Raw genomic sequence first — 18,195 nt, 5'->3', positions numbered from 1 at the left:
AAAAAAGTGCAAAGTATATCTATTCCTCACCAAACCTTCTACGCCAACTTTCCTTCTGCCTCCTGACTAGTCCCAAGATGTCCGTTTTTTTTCCCAGAAATCCTGGCTGAAGGATTCCAGATTCCCTGATTCTGGGAATCTTTACAACCAGGATTTCTGGACAACCAGGGTATTTTTGGGGAAAGTTACCAGAATTTAGCAACCCTACTCCTGACCCTCTTAACACTCCTTCCACTTCCTGTCCTTAACCAGTAGGTGTCACTGTTCAGTCACCGCATTATTATTCAAACATTGGTAGACAAAGCAAAGGGGTGTAATTCAAGTGAAGTAAAATATATATAATTTTTTAAATATTAAATCATTATTGTGTGGATAAGCGTTCGTTCCAGTAAGACTTCTTCCTCCATAAAACAACAAAAGGAACAAAAACAGAACACATCAAATGTAACAACAAAACACGTGCCGTCCTGTAGCGAGACACTGTGATTACGTCTCAAATGGCACCCTATTCCCTACATAGTACACTACTTTTGACCAGAGACCTATAGGACACTGGTCACACCCTGTTCCCTAGATAGTGCACTACTTTTGACCACATATGGGTCTGCTACAGGTTGGTCCCAACAGGAAGTGCCAGAGCCATAAGCCCCGCGCCTAGAAGCCTCACTCAGTCCTCGATAAGAGACCCCCCAGGGCAAAGCATCCTGGGTAAAGCGCAGAGGAAGGAGTACCGTTGATCCGTGACGTCATCAAAAGCTCCTCAACGGCGCTCTAGAACAGCTGATGTCAACACTGACGTTCCATGACGTTCCATTGCATTAGAGGGTGAGGTTCTGTCTCATTGACATTCTAGAACTCTAGACTCACTTCCGTGATGTCCCGTGATCTGGTCCGTTCCATTCCAGAGTGAGAGCTGTACACTAGCACATTAAGCCCCATTGAAAGCTGAAAGCTGGGATACAAGCCTGGTGACCTAGGGAGACTGTGCTGGGCAGGGACACATTCATTAGTGCACGCTGTAGCTAACTGCAGCAAAACGTTTTGCAACAGAACAGGTTTTGCACAACAACAAAAAAACAACAGTTTATTGGACAAGTTCAGTTAGTCCTTCCCCGTTTCAGCCAGTTTAGCACCATTCGGTGTCTAGTGAATACGACCCTGATAGATATGGAGGGAGGGGTTGATGAGGTGTGGGGCTAGGGTGGAGGGGGAGGTTCACAGAATAATTTTGGGTCCTGGTCCGAAGTCTAACATCTTCACCATTCTGTAACACACAACAGAAACATATTACTTTAACAGCACACTACGACTAACAGAATGTTTCAGACTCCATCCCAGGCTATTTTCAGCCATTTTGTTAGGACTCCATCCCAGGCTATTTTCAGCCATTTTGTTAGGACTCCATCCCAGGCTATTTTCAGCCATTTTGTTAGGACTCCATCCCAGGCTATTTTCAGACTGTCCTTCCTCCAATAGGCCTTGTAGGATACGGATCATCATCGGTCATTAATATCGTGTAGACTACTGAATCAGCTTTATATTTGTTCATTAGGTTGTAGGCTACGACATTACGATTAATGGGATATTTTTTATTCGTATGTTTTGGTCTTCAGTGTCCATTTTATTCTCTGATGGGTCGTCGTGTGCTGGGCTGTCAGGCCACACGTGTGCTGGGCTGTCCAGTTTAATGTAATACAAACTACACAGATCAGCATGTGACAGAGGACAGAGGACATGTCTGTTACAAACTACACAGATCAGCATGTAGATCCCTGACAGAGGACATGTCTGTTACAAACTACACAGATCAGCATGTAGATCCCTGACAGAGGACATGTCTGTTACAAACTACACAGATCAGCATGTAGATCCCTGACAGAGGACATGTCTGTTTACATTACTTGATTCAATTGTAGATAGCCTATGAAATTGTCAAGTCATTGGTTGAGTAACAAATGGCACCCTATTCTCTAGTGCACTACTATTAACCAGGGCCTATAGGGATTAGGGTGCCATATGGGACCCTATTCCCTAGTGCACTACTATTAACCAGGGTTTATAGGGATTAGGGTGCCATATGGGACCCTATTCCCTAGTGCACCACTATTAACCAGGGCCTATAGGGAATAGGGTGCCATATGGGACCCTATTCCCTAGTGCACTACTATTAACCAGGGCCTATAGGGATTAGGGTGCCATATGGGACCCTATTCCCTAGTGCACTACTATTAACCAGGGCCTATATGGATTTCAGATGCAGTCATTGAGCTAGTTGAACCCCTCACCCTTTCTCGTAGAGTCCGTTGGTGGTGGACGGTGTGTCAGAAGAAGTGCCTCTCTGGATGGGTGGCGCCCCCTGTCCACCAGAGAGGGTACTGCGACCAGGAGACTGTTCATAGACAAACTCCCTACAGGACGCTAGTTTAGACTCCAGGTTCTGAAACCACAGGCACGGATGGATGCAGGCCGCAGGGCACACACACAGTTATGTTATGTGTTTGTGATGTCGTGATCAGAGGGGGGAAGACAGAACAGTCGTGATCAGAGGGGGGGGGGGGGGGAGACAGAACAGTGTTGTGATATACATGAATGTGTTGTGATCAGAGAGGAAGACAGAACAGTGTTGTGGTCAGAGAAGAAGATGGAGAGAACAGAAGTCAGCAGACTTCCTGTTACAGCTGTACGACTTACAGGAAACAGATGTTAAATCACACAGACAGAACCCCCTGCCCTACCTGTATGAGGGAGGCAGGAGAGCAGGGGTTCTCAACCTTTATTCCCCAAGACACCCTTTCGTAATGTCACTTGAATTGAATATAGGCTATTCAATAAACACCAGATTGATGTTGGTTTAATTTGAACATGTTGTTTTGAAGCTCATTTCAACTCATTCTACATAGTTTAACAAAGCTTAGGGATATTTAATGATAATAATAGATTTAGAAAATATAGTCTAGACCTGATATCACCAAACTATGTAGAATGACTTGAAATGAGCTTCAAAACAACAACAACGTTTTATTAGAACAATTCTGTTATTAGAATTATTTATATTAACCCTCAATTTAAATTATGCATACTATTTTACAGAAAGTGATTTAGATCAATTGATAGCGACAGTCACATTGTATCAGATGACTTTCCCAACCAAAGTCCAATTTCTCTGACTTCTCCACTTTAGAAGGTCGTAGGTCAGCTTGTACATCAGGGCCACGTCATCCTCTGCCATTTTACAGCTTGTTGCTAGCCTAAAGCATTTTACTGCTTGTTGCTAGCCTAAAGCATTTTACTGCTTGTTGCTAGCCTAAAGCATTTTACCGCTTGTTGCTAGCCTAAAGCATTTTACCGCTTGTTGCTAGTCTAAAGCATTTTACAGCTTGTTGCTAGCCTAAAGCATTTTACTGCTTGTTGCTAGCCTAAAGCATTTTACCGCTTGTTGCTAGCCTAAAGCATTTTACCGCTTGTTGCTAGCCTAAAGCATTTTACCGCTTGTTGCTAGCCTAAAGCATTTTACCGCTTGTTGCTAGCCTAAAGCATTTTACCGCTTGTTGCTAGCCTAAAGCATTTTACCGCTTGTTGCTAGCCTAAAGCATTTTACCGCTTGTTGCTAGCCTAAAGCATTTTACCGCTTGTTGCTAGCCTAAAGCATTTTACCGCTTGTTGCTAGCCTAAAGCATTTTACCGCTTGTTGCTAGCCTAAAGCATTTTACCGCTTGCTGCTAGCCTAAAGCATTTTACCGCTTGCTGCTAGCCTAAAGCATTTTACCGCTTGCTGCTAGCCTAAAGCATTTTACCGCTTGCTGCTAGCCTAAAGCATTTTACCGCTTGTTGCTAGCCTAAAGCATTTTAGCGCTTGTTGCTAGCCTAAAGCATTTTAGCGCTTGTTGCTAGCCTAAAGCATTTTACCGCTTGTTGCTAGCCTAAAGCATTTTACCGCTTGTTGCTAGCCTAAAGCATTTTACCGCTTGTTGCTAGCCTAAAGCATTTTACCGCTTGTTGCTAGCCTAAAGCATTTTACCGCTTGTTGCTAGCCTAAAGCATTTTACCGCTTGTTGCTAGCCTAAAGCATTTTACCGCTTGTTGCTAGCCTAAAGCATTTTACCGCTTGTTGCTAGCCTAAAGCATTTTACCGCTTGTTGCTAGCCTAAAGCATTTTACCGCTTGTTGCTAGCCTAAAGCATTTTACCGCTTGTTGCTAGCCTAAAGCATTTTACTGCTTGCTGCTAGTGTAACGGATGTGAAATGGCTAGCTCGTTAGCGGGGTGCGCACTAATAGCGTTTCAATCGGTGACACCACTGGCTCTGAGACTTTGAAGTAGTTGTTCTGCAAGGGTGGCTTTTGTGGAGCGATGGGTAACGATGCTTCGAGGGCGACTGGTTCGAGCCCAGGTAGGGGCGAGGAGAGGGACGGAAGCTATACTGTTACACTAGCCTAAATCAATTGTACTGCATTGTTGCTAGCCTAAAGCATTGTACTGCATTGTTGCTAGCCTAAAGCATTGTACTGCATTGTTGCTAGCCTAAAGCATTGTACTGCATTGTTGCTAGCCTAAAGCATTGTACTGCATTGTTGCTAGCCTAAAGCATTGTACTGCATTGTTGCTAGCCTAAAGCATTGTACTGCATTGTTGCTAGCCTAAAGCATTGTACTGCATTGTTGCTAGCCTAAAGCATTTTACTACATTGTTGCTAGCCTAAAGCATTGTACTGCATTGTTGCTAGCCTAAAGCATTTTACTGCATTGTTGCTAGCCTAAAGCATTGTACTGCATTGTTGCTAGCCTAAAGCATTGTACTGCATTGTTGCTAGCCTAAAGCATTGTACTGCATTGTTGCTAGCCTAAAGCATTGTACTGCATTGTTGCTAGCCTAAAGCATTTTACTACATTGTTGCTAGCCTAAAGCATTTTACTACATTGTTGCTAGCCTAAAGCATTGTACTGCATTGTTGCTAGCCTAAAGCGTTGCGGATTTATGCATAATTTTAGATCTGTATAAGCAAATCAAACTGTAAAAGAATTACCCCTCAAATAAAGGAAAGTCCCGTGCCCCCCCCACCAAACGTTGACGACCCATATGGTGGGCACGCCCCCTAGGTTGAGAACCCCTGGTGTAGTGTGTAGGTGGGGGGGTAGTTGTGTAGTGTGTGTGTGTGTATTAGAATTAGAAGACAATCACCGCAGACATTTAATGAACGTCATCTCACCCCGACTTTCCTCAGCAGTTCTCCTACGATGTTGAGAGCTGAGATACGTGTCGACGTGGTGAGAGGAGCACCTGATAGGCCATCGCCTGAAAACACAATAATAAAAAAAGAGTTTTACGTCTCCTGGTGTGATCCGGGAATTTAATGAGTACACACACACACACACACACACACACACACACACCTCTGCTGTAAGAGGGTGGGGGGGTTGTGAAGGGGCTTGCTGAGGGGTGGGGGGGTCTGGAGGGCGTGGAGAGGAGGGATGGAGGGAGAGCAGGAGGAGGGGCGGTATGGAGGGATGAGGGCGGTCGTGTTGATGAATGGGAGGTATGGAGGGATGTTTTGTCCTCCGTCTTGTCTGAGGAAGAGTCTTTGGTGACAGCGAAGGACGGTCGTCTTTCCTGCTTCTGTTGGACAGCCAACTCCTGTCTTAGATCTAAGACACACACATAGAGACAGTAAGAAAGCCAGTCCCTTTAAAAGTGACTGATGATGTCATAGCTAGCACAGCTCTGAGGGATCATTCCATTCCTGGTTCAGCCCCCTGTGCCTGTGGAGAGGAACCTTTGGCCAACAGTTAAACCAGGCCAACAGTTAACCAGGCTAATGGGACCGCCATTTAACCAGACCAACAGTTAACCAGACCAACGGGACCGGCAGTTAACCAGACCAACAGTTAACCAAGACCAACGGGACCGGCAGTTAACCAGACCAACAGTTAACCAGACCAACGGGACCGCCAGTTAACCAGGACAGGACCATTAATTCATAACACAGAGACACATGAACACTGTCCCAGCCTGATGTCCCAGCCTGATGTCCCAGCCTGATGTCCCAGCCTGATGTCCCAGCCTGATGTCCCAGCCTGCAGCACAAGACTCACACTGCCTTAAATCCTCTAACACCTACAGTTTTATATAGAGCCCTAGCTGAATGGAACTCTTTACCAATCCATATATCTCACGAAAAAAGTAAGGACCATGTGACCCGACAGGAAATAGTAAAGACCATGTGACTGGACAGGAAATAGTAAAGACCATGTGACCCGACAGGAAATAGTAAAGACCATGTGACCCCACAGGAAATAGTAAAGACCATGTGACCCGACAGGAAATAGTAAAGACCATGTGACATGACAGGAAATAGAAAGCATCAACTGCATGTTAAATGGGTTTCCTGTCAGGTATTTTAATTGTCTGTATTGTCTACTTGTTAAATGTTTGTAAAGTCTTAATTTGAAAATTTCTTATTAAATTGGTGTTGGACCCCAGGAAGATTAGCTAACATGACAGTGCCGGCTAATGGGGATCCTGATCCTAGACACACCTCTGGCTTCATCCTTCAGTCTCTGAACGGACTCCAGTAGGTTCTCCTTCTCATCCAGCTCGCTCTCCAGGAAGGCATTCCTCTCTATCACGTGGTTCATCCTCTGTTCAAAGTCCTCCAGAGACATGATGGTCGCCCTGGTGGAGGGGTGACAGAGAGGAGGAAAAGGTTTAGGTAGAGTTAGTGTACATCATTAAGAACCATTCTCTATGTAAGAATCCTGCCAGTGAGATGGTGCAGGAAGCACAGAGAGAATAAGAGAGGAGCTTATGATATAGGGGGTCTCTCCAGGTCATCGTTAGCCTGCTCCAGTTATACACCACCCCCCTCCCTCTCCCCTCTTACCTCTTGGATCTCTCCAGGTCATCGTTAGCCTGCTCCAGCTCTCTGATGTATTTATGGAGCTGGTCTCTGATGGCCGTGGTCTCAGCCAGGTCTTCTTCCAGAGTAGAGATCTGACGGTAAGCCTCCGAGTGCTGGCTTTCATACTTCTCCTGGAGGGGGAGGGAGGAAGTGGTCAACAGTAGTACACTGTTGTGTTTCTCAACTCCCCCAGTACCCCCAACCCTGGTCCCCCACTACCCCCTACCCTGGTCCCCCACTACCCCCAACCCTGGTCCTCCACTACCCCCAACCCTGGTCCTCCACTACCCCCAACCCTGGTCCTCCACTACCCCCAACCCTGGTCCTCCACTACCCCAACAGAGTTTCTCAACTCCTACAGTACCCCCAACCCTGGTCCTCCAGTACCCCAACAGAGTTTCTCAACTCCTCCAGTACCCCCAACCCTGGTCCTCCAGTACCCCCAACCCTGGTCCTCCAGTACCCCCAACCCTGGTCCTCCAGTACCCCCAACCCTGGTCCTCCAGTACCCCCAACCCTGGTCCTCCAGTACCCCCAACCCTGGTCCTCCAGTACCCCAACAACACATATTTTTTATGTAGCCCTGGACAAACTCACCTGATTTAACTTGTCAACTAATCATCAAGCCCTCAATGAGTTTAAATCAGGTGAGTTTGTCTGAGGCCAATCTATGTGTTCCAAATGTGGAACCAAGGAGTATGGGCCCTGTTCCATAGCAGTACACTATATGGGGAAAAGGGGACGCATATATAGTATCTTTATAAGACTTAAATCGATTTGTGTTGTTCTGGCCTCCACAGTCGAGTCCTGTGGTGTAGAACAACAACAACGGGGCGGTGGTGGTGTAGAACAACAACAACAGGGCGATGTAGAACAACAACGGGGCGGTGGTGGTGTAGAACAACAACAACAGGGCGATGTAGAACAACAACAGGGCGGTGGCGGTGTAGAACAACAACAACAACAGGGCGAGGGTGGTGTAGAACAACAGGGCGAGGGTGGTGTAGAACAACAGGGCGAGGGTGGTGTAGAACAACAGGGCGAGGGTGGTGTAGAACAACAGGGCGAGGGTGGTGTAGAACAACAACAACAGGGCGATGGTGGTGTAGAACAACAACAACAGGGCGATGGTAGTGTATGAATCCAGCAGACTGTTAGTTAGGCCATATTCATCAAGACAACACAGAATATCTTCAGTTACACAGGGTATATGAAATATACAGTCAAGTGTTCCCAGGAAAGATGGATAACAGCCAGCAGTTCCGCCTGACCTGACAGTTTGTTAGGGAAATGACCGGATGACAAGACTAGCCAACTTAAATTTCTGCACCATCTCAATGATCTCTGCATGCAAAATACTCACGTTAACCAGTAGCCATGTCAGTCTAATGGGCCTGCAGTCTAATCTTTGCTTCCTCAATTTCTCTCAAAGCTCATTGGAGGAGGGGATCCAAAGTCCCTCCCTCCTTCTAATGAGCTTTGAGAGGAAACAAGATTTTTGACAGCTAGTACCTTTTCACACACAGCCCAAGTTTGGTAACAGATATAGACAGGATGCTATAGCTTTTGTAACTTCCTGTCTGACTCAACCGCTGGCAGCGTGTCACAGGAAGTACATCCATCAGGAAGTGAGAGCCAGACATCGTCAGCGGTTCCAAAGTGACGTCACCTCAAGCACAGCCAGGCGTGCACCAACGCCCCGTACCTCTGAATCAGAGGGTTGCATGAAGAAGACATTTCAGTTGAACTACTGACTAGGTATCCCCCTTTTCCTTCCCCGAACCACCTTTCAATCCACGGTTATGAAACATACTGAAGACAAAAAAAAATAAAAAAATAAAAAACATCCTGACAGCTGTGATGGAAAGAGGAAGTTTCAGTAATATTTGTTTTAAATACAGACAGGTTTCCTCCAATTGGTGACAGATTCTACCTACTGAGTCACTTAATTAGCCTGTGTCAGGAATATATTTAGTTTTATTGTAACTTAGTTGGCTGCTAGATGTCTAACTACTGATTTTGTTAGTAACTCACTCAGATATCATATTAAAAACTGCCAACGTTTCTCTCCACCCTACGGCAAAATGTGTACAATAGCAATAAATTAGCGGTAATCTGCTAACTGTTCTCTGCCTCATGGCAAAATGAGTCAAATAACTGCTGAATCTTTTCTCTGCCTCGGGAGGTCTGGAGTGCTCACCTCTTGTGATGAATATAGTCCCTCATACACACACACACACACACACACACACACACACACACACACACCTGTCCCATGGAGAGTTCTTTGGACCAGCAGCCTCCCTATCATCCTCAGAGATAGCAGGCTCATTAACACTGGCCCAAACTGTCAACTGACTGATAGGAAAATACCTATTCAAATACACCTGGGACGGCAGGCGTTGCATCAGACAGACCCGGGCCACGTTCAGTAGCATAACGTTGTGGAACATTGAAAACAGTCCCTCCTGCCTGAACTGTGCACTTTGGAATGTCTTGGCCGTAAAAGCCAAACTCAATATCCACGTCGACTCTCCCTCATGTCACTCTGCTGCTGAGAGATTGACTGTCTTGACCTGAATCAACTTGTTGATGTCGTCGTCGCCGTCTCCCCCCCCCCCCCCCCCCCCCCCGTGGGCACATACTTGACCTGGTCATCACTGATCCCATCAGCAACATGCAGGTCTATGACCTCAGTGTGCCTGACCACAAGGTTGTCTCGCTGGACTTGACATCCCCCCCACACACATGTCACAAACCGGCTCATAGCCCATAACAAAGAGGGAAACAACGTGGAGATAAGGAATAACACAAATATATTTATTAACTAAAAGTAAACTATATACAATTAACAATGGTGTGTGTAGTCAGTTATCAGTAGTGTAAGTGAGTGGTTGCATGCAGAGATGGTGATAATGAGGGGTGTTGAGAGGTGCCAAAAACAAACCACAAAATGCCACAACCAAAACATAAGTGTGTCTGCATGGAGAGAGTCTCCTCAATGAATGGGAGGTGTATTTATCCCCTGGACACACCCGGGCCCAGGTGTGTCCCATTTCACTGATGACCCTCCCAGCTCCGCCCACCAACATCCTATTAAGGATAACAAGAACAAAGAGAAAGAATTCGGCAGACAGAGGTGGGAGGGTCGTCACATCCAAGAACTGAAAAATATTAAATCCATTGGCTGCATCCTGGAACGTCTCAGAAACTTGGGCCTCGCCATCCTTTTAAGACCACTGTCAACAGCCCCCTTCTGAAGCCCGGCCCTGGACCCAGAAGTACTGGCCAATTACAGGCCAATATCCAACTTCTCCTTTCTTTCTAAAGTGTTGGGGGGAAAAAAGTGGTTGATGTACAGCTTCAAGGCCATCTCAATCAGAAGCACCCATTTGAGAAGTTCCAGTCAAGTTTCTGGCCCACAGCACTGAAGAACAGCCCTACTCAGGGTCACCAATGACCTGCTGATGGCGGCTGATGCAGGCAGCCTCCAGATCCTCCTGGACTTGCGTGCAGCTCTTGACACAGTCGACCACCCCACCCTTCTGAAATGCCTCCGGGACACCATTGGACTGTCTGGACCAGCTCTGAGCTGGTTCCACTCCTACCTCTGAGACAGGACTGAGTACATGGTGAACACTTACACTACTGGACCAGGTGGGTCCAGGTCCCAGACCCAGCACATCACCTGCGGTGTCCCACATGGATCTGTTCTTGGACCCATCCAATACATGCTCACCCCCTTGGGTTGTGTGGAATCGCCTTCCACTGCTACGCTGTTGACACCCAGCTGTAGGCGTCAATTACCCCCAAGTCCCTCTGATGCATGTGCTCGTCTGAACACCTGCCTTGAGGAGGAGAGATGAGGGCATGGATGAAGCAAAACGTCCTTCAACTGAACAGCAGCAAAACCAAAGCCCTACTAGTTGGCAGCCCCCACCAGGTCCAGCATGCACCTATAACACACCTCACCATTGCAGGACAGAACATCCTTCTGGCCCCCCTCAGGTTCCAGTCTGGGTACAAAGCTCCATTCCTCCCTGACCTTTGACAGCCGCATTAAACAAAAGTGAAGAACGTCATTCTATCACCTCAAGAACATTGACCAAACTCAGTCCCACCCCCTCACTCAGTCTGATGCAGAGAAGCTGGTCCATGCCTTTATCTCCTCAAGGCTGGACTACTACAACACAGTGTTCACCGGGATCCCTGGCAGGAGTCTCCAGGACTACTACAACACAGTGTTCACCGGGATCCCTGGCAGGAGTCTCCAGGACTACTACAACACAGTGTTCACCTGGATCCCTGGCAGGAGTCTCCAGGACTACTACAACACAGTGTTCACCTGGATCCCTGGCAGGAGTCTCCAGGACTACTACAACACAGTGTTCACCGGGATCCCTGGCAGGAGTCTCCTGGCTCCCCATCTCAACACCATCACACCACCTCCATCCTGGCTCCCCATCTCAACACCACCACATCATCTCCATCCTGGCTCCCCATCTCAACACCACCACATCATCTCCATCCTGGCTTCCCATCTCAACACCACCACATCACCTCCATCCTGGCTCCCCATCTCAACACCACCACATCATCTCCATCCTGGCTCCCCATCTCAACACCACCACATCACCTCCATCCTGGCTCCCCATCTCAACACCTCCACATCACCTCCATCCTGGCATCTCTGTACTGGCTCCCCATCTCAACACCACCACATCACCTCCATCCTGGCTCCCCATCTCAACACCTCCACATCACCTCCATCCTGGCATCTCTGTACTGGCTCCCAGTCTCATTCCAGATTTAATTCAAAACCCTCTTGCTGACTCATCACTAAGCGAAGGATACTGGGACTAAACACCTCCCTCTGCAACTGGATCCTGGACTTCCTGACGGGCCGCCCCCAGGTGGTGAGGGTAGGTAGCAACACATCTGCCACGCTGATCCTCAACACTGGAGCGCCCCAGGGGTGCGTGCTCAGTCCTCTCCTGTACTCCCTGTTCACCCACGACTGCATGGCCAGGCATGACTCCAACACCATCATTAGGTTTGCAGATGACACAACAAGTGGTAGGCCTGATCACCGACAACTACGAGACAGCCTATAGGGAGGAAGTCAGAGAACTGGCTGGGTGGTGCCAGAATAACAACCTATCCCTCAACATAACCAAGACTAAGGAGATTATTGTGGACTATAGGAAAAGGAGGACCGAGCACGCCCCCATTCTCATCGACGGGGCTGTAGTGGAGCAGGTTGAGAGCTTCAAGTTCCTTGGTGTCCACATCAACAACAAACTAGAATGGTCCAAACACACCAAGACAGCCGTGAAGAGGGCACAACAAAGCCTATTCCCCCTCAGGAAACGAAAAAGATTTGGCATGGGTCCTGAGATCCTCAAAAGGTTCTACAGCTGCAACATCGAGAGCATCCTGACTGGTTGCATCACTGCCTGGTACAGCAATTGCTCGGCCTCTGACCGCAAGGCACTACAGAGGGTAGTGCGTACGGCCCAGTACATCACTGGGGCTACGCTGCCTGCCATCCAGGACCTCTACACCAGGCAGTGTCAAAGGAAGGCCCTAAAAATTGACCCCAGCCACCTCAGTCATAGACTGTTCTCTCTACTACCGCATTGCAAGCGGTACCGGAGTGCCAAGTCTAGGACAAAAAGGCTTCTCAACAGTGTTTACCCCCAAGCCATAAGACTCCTGAACAGGTAATCAAATGGCTACCCAGACTATTTGCATTGAGTGCCCCCCCACCCCTCTTTTTACGCTGCTGCTGTTCTCTGTTTATCATATATGCATAGTCACTATAACTATACATTCATGTACATACTACCTCAATTGGCCCGACCAACCAGTGCTCCTGCACATTGGCTAACCAGGCTATCTGCATTGTGTCCAACCACCCCTCTTTTACGCTGCTGCTACTCTCTGTTTATCATAAATGCAGTCACTTTAACCAGATCTACATACTACCTCAATCAGCCTGACTAACCAGTGTCTGTATGTAGCCTCGCTACTGTATATAGCCTGATGAAGACAGCTTGGCTGTCGAATCGTTGGTATTACATTTTTGCATCTGAGCTCCTAGAGTGTGCGGCTCTCTTTTATTTTCAAATATACCTTGTAGTTCTCCAGTTCCATGTGTAGCCTGTTGTTCTGTGTGACGAGTTCTCGGTTCTGTGTTTCACACTGCTTGAGTTCAGTCTCAAGCTCCACCTCGTAGTCACGACTCATCTGCTGGAACTCCTGCAGCTCCTCCTGCGCCTCCTCGGCCCTGGGAGAGGTTAGGGGTCAAGACGGTGGTCGTGGAGTAACAGAGGACACTATGGTTTAAGCAGATACCTGTGGGTAACCTGGCAGACTGCTCCTTTCTCTGTGTGTGTGTGTGTACCTCTGTTGGTGCTTGGCCGTCTGTTCCTTCCAGTAGTCCACCTCCTCCTCCAGAGAGACAAACTTAAGGGACTCTGGTTCTCCCATCTCTGCCCACGCCACTGGTCACTCTTCTCTCTCCGATCTCTTCTCCCTCTCTTACAGTTCTCCTCTCACTGTGTCAGTAAATGGAAGGAAGGCGAGAGTCAGTAAATGGAAGGCGAGAGTCAGTAAATGGAAGGCGAGAGTCAGTAAATGGAAGGAGAGAGTCAGTAAATGGAAGGCGAGAGTCAGTAAATGGAAGGCGAGAGTCAGTAAATGGAAGGCGAGAGTCAGTAAATGGAAGGAGAGAGTCAGTAAATGGAAGGAGAGAGTCAGTAAATAGAAGGAGAGAGTCAGTAAACAGGTGCGAGTCAGTAAATGGAAGGCGAGAGTCAGTAAATGGAAGGCGAGAGTCAGTAAATGGAAGGCGAGAGTCAGTAAATGGAAGGAGAGAGTCAGTAAATGGAAGGAGAGAGTCAGTAAATGGAAGGAGAGAGTCAGTAAATGGAAGGCGAGAGTCAGTAAATGGAAGGAGAGAGTCAGTAAATGGAAGGAGAGAGTCAGTAAATGGAAGGAGAGAGTCAGTAAATGGAAGGAGAGAGTCAGTAAATGGAAGGAGAGAGTCAGTAAATGGAAGGAGAGAGTCAGTAAATGGAAGGAGAGAGTCAGTAAATGGAAGGAGAGAGTCAGTAAATGGAAGGTGAGAGTCAGTAAATGGAAGGAGAGAGTCAGTAAACAGGTGCGAGTCAGTAAATGGAAGGAGAGAGTCAGTAAATGGAAGGAGAGAGTCAGTAAATGGAAGGAGAGAGTCAGTAAATGGAAGGAGAGAGTCAGTAAATGGAAGGAGAGAGTCAGTAAACAGGTGCGAGTCAGTAAACAGGTGCGAGTCAGTAAATGGAAGGAGAGAGTCAGTAAATGGAAGGAGAGTCAGTAAACAGGTGCGAGTCAGTAAATGGAAGGAGAGCGTCAGTAAATGGAAGGAGAGAGTCAGTAAACAGGTGCGAGTCAGTAAATGGAAGGAGAGAGTCAGTAAATGGAAGGAGAGAGTCAGTAAATGGAAGGAGAGAGTCAGTAAATGGAAGGAGAGAGTCAGTAAATGGAAGGAGAGAGTCAGTAAACAGGTGCGAGTCAGTAAATGGAAGGAGAGAGTCAGTAAACAGGTGCGAGTCAGTAGGCTAAACTTAGATGATCAACAGTGATTGATACTTTTTCAACCAAAAGAGATAAAGAGTTCTCTATTCAGCATTTCCAAGTCAACAATGTGCTTCAGGCAAGAAAGGACAGCAGAAAAGGGTTAAAGGAGTTTAGTGCAAACTACAACGACATAAGTCATCACCGTCGTCAACTAGCTAGCTAACGAGTGAGCTGTCTGTGTCAACTGATGACAATAGGCTGGCTGTCAAACTATAGGAACGCAAAGAAAGGCACAACGGCAAGGCTTAATGAACATCAATTTTATTTAAAAAGCCATTTTTACATCAGCCGATGTCAAAGTGCTGTACAGAAACCCAGCCTGAAACCCCAAACAATGCAGAACTCCCTAGAAAAGCCAGAACCTAGGAAGAAACCTAGAGCGGAACCAGGCTATGAGGGGTGGCCTGTCCTCTTCTGGCTGTGCCGGGGTGGAGATTTTAACAGAACATGAAAATATCATGTTTATTCAAACAAAGCAAATAGACCAATTTGGAATATGACTTGTTTTTTTTCTAGCCATTGCCATTCTACTCATAATCAAAGTCTTAAAAGCAGTGTTTGTAAGATGTAAACAATATCTAAACTTGTACATTCAAGTACTTGCTAACTGATGTTTGGCAACAAGCAAACAAGGCAGCAAACAAAAGAGACTGCACTTTGGTCAGAATACAAAAGGGGAAGTGTATTCTCCCCTTCACACCAGTGACAAGCAGTGTCAACTGGATAACGTTAGATTGCTAATGCTTGCAATATGTAGTCTCTGGTCAAAATAAGTGGCTACGCTCTGGCATTTATTTCCTGACAATTTTACAATAATGCAAGCAGAGTCAGAATTGACAAAATGCAGTTACAAATGTATATGTGCAGACAGCATCATTTGCCTGTACATCGAACTATCGGACGAGTTTGTCATAAATTCACGTTACCATCGCGATTTAAATCCCAGTAAATTGACAGTTAATACTAACCTACCTAGGATTGCTTGCGGTGGCTAGCAGCCGGTGCTCCAACAGTGCCGAAAGATGACGGTACCTTTATAACGGAGCTACAAAACGGAACAGAAGTATCCAGCAAATGTTGTTACATAGATCATTCCTTGGCTGAAAGTAGTGACAAAGTTGCCACCTAGAACAATGCGAAGGCTGCATATATATATATATCTCTCTTTTGTCCAAAGTAGACTCATCACTAATCCTCCAACCACCGCGATAGTTTAACCGCTCACCATTGGTCGATAATACTGTCAATCAAGTGTGTAGGGCGATGAATGGCCAATCGCGTTCATGATTTGCCTACGAGGTCGGTTAAATCAAATGCGCTTTTAAGCAGAGAGGAAGAGGCGAAGCGAGAGGTTTTACTCCGCACAAAATCTGTCCAAGAAAATGTTTGTATTGGAGGTCAATGAGTGTTGAATTTGGTAAACAAAATATGTAATTGCTAATTTGCTACGTAAGGCTTATATGATCTAATAAAGTTTTGTAATGGTTAGGTTGTTACAAATGCACCGATAGGACGCACGTGGCAACTTCGAGAAAAACCCACATTTATATCTAGTGCTATTTTTTTATGTGAGGGAGCCCCCCCCAAAAAAGATGTAAAGACGTCATAATTTCCTTAATCAAAGTTTGTACCGACAGATGTAACCTATCATTACAGGGCTCTCCAACCCTGGTGCTCCACCGTGCTGTAAGGATTCACTGCTACCCCAGTTGTAACTAGCCTGGTGCTCCCGAGTGACGCAGTGCTACAGGGGTCATTACAGACCTTGGTTCGATTCCAGGCTTTATCACATCCGGACATGATTGGGAGTCCCATAGGGCAGCGCGCAATTGGCCCAGCGTCGTCCTGGTTAGGGTTTGAATGAATTTGTTCTCAACTGACTCGCCTCGTGAAATAAAGGTTAAATAAAAATAAATAAAATAACCTGATTAATTTTATAAACCAGCAAATTATTAGAATCAGGTGCGCTAGATTAGGGTTGTAGTGAAAACCTACAGGAAGATAGCGCTCCAGAAGCAGGGATGGTGAGCCCTGTTATAGAATACGCATAAAATGCATCCTCCATTAGCAACGTCTGACCAGGCCCACACATATTGTATCAAGAACATGTTTTTATTGTTACTACCCTTAAAACACCAAGTTAGACATACCTAATTAAAACGAATAGGCCGTCATCACTGTCAATCGTGAATCGTAATTCTTCAAGTTTTTACCGGTGAAACGGCATCTGCATGCCAATCGTTTGATTGATCTCAATCAGTTTTCATGGGAATATGGATTTCTACCTTCTTGAATGACAGTTTCGTGAGCGAACTACAGCAGACGGTGTTAACTAAGTGTTAGCCTTTCTTGTATTCTAGTTTCAATCGAAGCATATATATCCGGCCTAGTGGCTCTTTTGAGTTTGGGCAATATTTTTTATATTTTTCCACTTTTCAGCTTCACCATCCTAAAATCTCAATAGAAATCTGGTGTTTTTGGTGTAACAGTAACGGGCCTACTATGCTACGCTATTATATTTGGTTTTGTCAAGTAAAATCGGCTACTAATGAATCATTGTGATTTTACAAGACATTGATTCCCGCTTTGGTCTAACTTTACTGAACGAGCACCTCTGTGAGAAGTGATCATCTTCTTGTTTGTATCAATAAGTGATGAGCAGGACTATTAAACCGTAAAGCAACAGATGTTGAGGGTTATTTTTTTTTAAGGTTTGGAGCGCCCTTCGTGGTTCTAAAAGGTCAGCGCGAAATCAATTTTGATTTGATTAGCTTGAACACATGGTTACAATATACCCTATTACAGAATAAAATAAAAACACAGAGGTTAACTATCATCTAATTTATGTGCATAGACGTAATCATCAAATCAATTGATTAAGTAGTGAACATAAATCATTACTACGTAGAATTGCAGCAAATTCGTTTTAAAAACAGCCATAAAATCCATATTTTGGTGTGGTGTATTCACGCATCTCAATAAACTAGAACCTAAATGCATTATTACCCTCAAACTTGGCCCAATTCACATTTCCCACCCTGACATACCAAGGTAGAAATGCAGGCTACATGTGTGCAATGCAAAGGCTCATTTCGCTACACTCGCAATAACATCTGCTAACCATGTGTATTTGACCATTAACATCTGCTGACCGTGTGACCAATAACATCTGCTAACCATGTGTATGTGACCAATAACATCTGCTAACCATGTGTATGTGACCAATAACATCTGCTAACTATGTGTATTTGACCAATAACATCTGCTAACCATGTGTATGTGACCAATAACATCTGCTAACCATGTGTATGTGACCAATAACATCTGCTAACTATGTGTATTTGACCAATAACATCTGCTAACCATGTGTATTTGACCAATAACATCTGCTAACCATGTGTATTTGACCAATAACATCTGCTAACCATGTGTATTTGACCAATAACATCTGCTAACCATGTGTATTTGACCAATAACATCTGCTAACCATGTGTATTTGACCAATAACATCTGCTAACCATGTGTATTTGACCAATAACATTTTATTTGATTTTAGAGAATTGAGAACTTTGGCCAATCAGAAGGTTTAAAAAACAACAACTAGATTCACTGTGTCTGCTTTGATGTCCATAAAACTCCATCGACCCCCCCTCTTGCACAGTGGAACCCAAAACGATATGT

The 18,195-nt window shown here is 45.8% G+C and overlaps 1 protein-coding gene across 2 annotated transcripts; it reads right to left on the bottom strand.

Annotated features, from left to right (window-relative positions):
• Positions 1-366: 366 nt before the first annotated feature.
• Positions 367-15,652, bottom strand: LOC139365251 (nuclear distribution protein nudE homolog 1-like). 2 transcript variants are annotated; one of them, XM_071102757.1, is made up of 9 exons: positions 15,483-15,652; positions 13,301-13,454; positions 13,030-13,183; positions 6,877-7,025; positions 6,532-6,668; positions 5,390-5,641; positions 5,206-5,291; positions 2,286-2,437; positions 367-1,264 (listed from the first exon to the last, which is right to left on the bottom strand). In XM_071102757.1, the coding sequence occupies exons 2-9, from the start codon at positions 13,384-13,386 to the stop codon at positions 1,216-1,218; spliced, it is 1,065 nt and encodes a 354-aa protein (XP_070958858.1). In that variant the 5' UTR covers positions 13,387-13,454; positions 15,483-15,652; the 3' UTR covers positions 367-1,215. The 2 variants fall into 2 exon arrangements, with proteins under 2 accessions (XP_070958858.1, XP_070958857.1); XM_071102756.1 differs by having other exon boundaries at positions 15,487-15,652.
• Positions 15,653-18,195: the final 2,543 nt, after the last annotated feature.

Source organism: Oncorhynchus clarkii, chromosome 13, assembly GCF_045791955.1.
Source record: "Oncorhynchus clarkii lewisi isolate Uvic-CL-2024 chromosome 13, UVic_Ocla_1.0, whole genome shotgun sequence".
Lineage (NCBI taxonomy): Eukaryota > Metazoa > Chordata > Actinopteri > Salmoniformes > Salmonidae > Oncorhynchus > Oncorhynchus clarkii.
The sequence above is the reverse complement of the archived record's forward strand: the minus strand, read 5'-3'. Positions and strand labels throughout refer to the sequence as shown.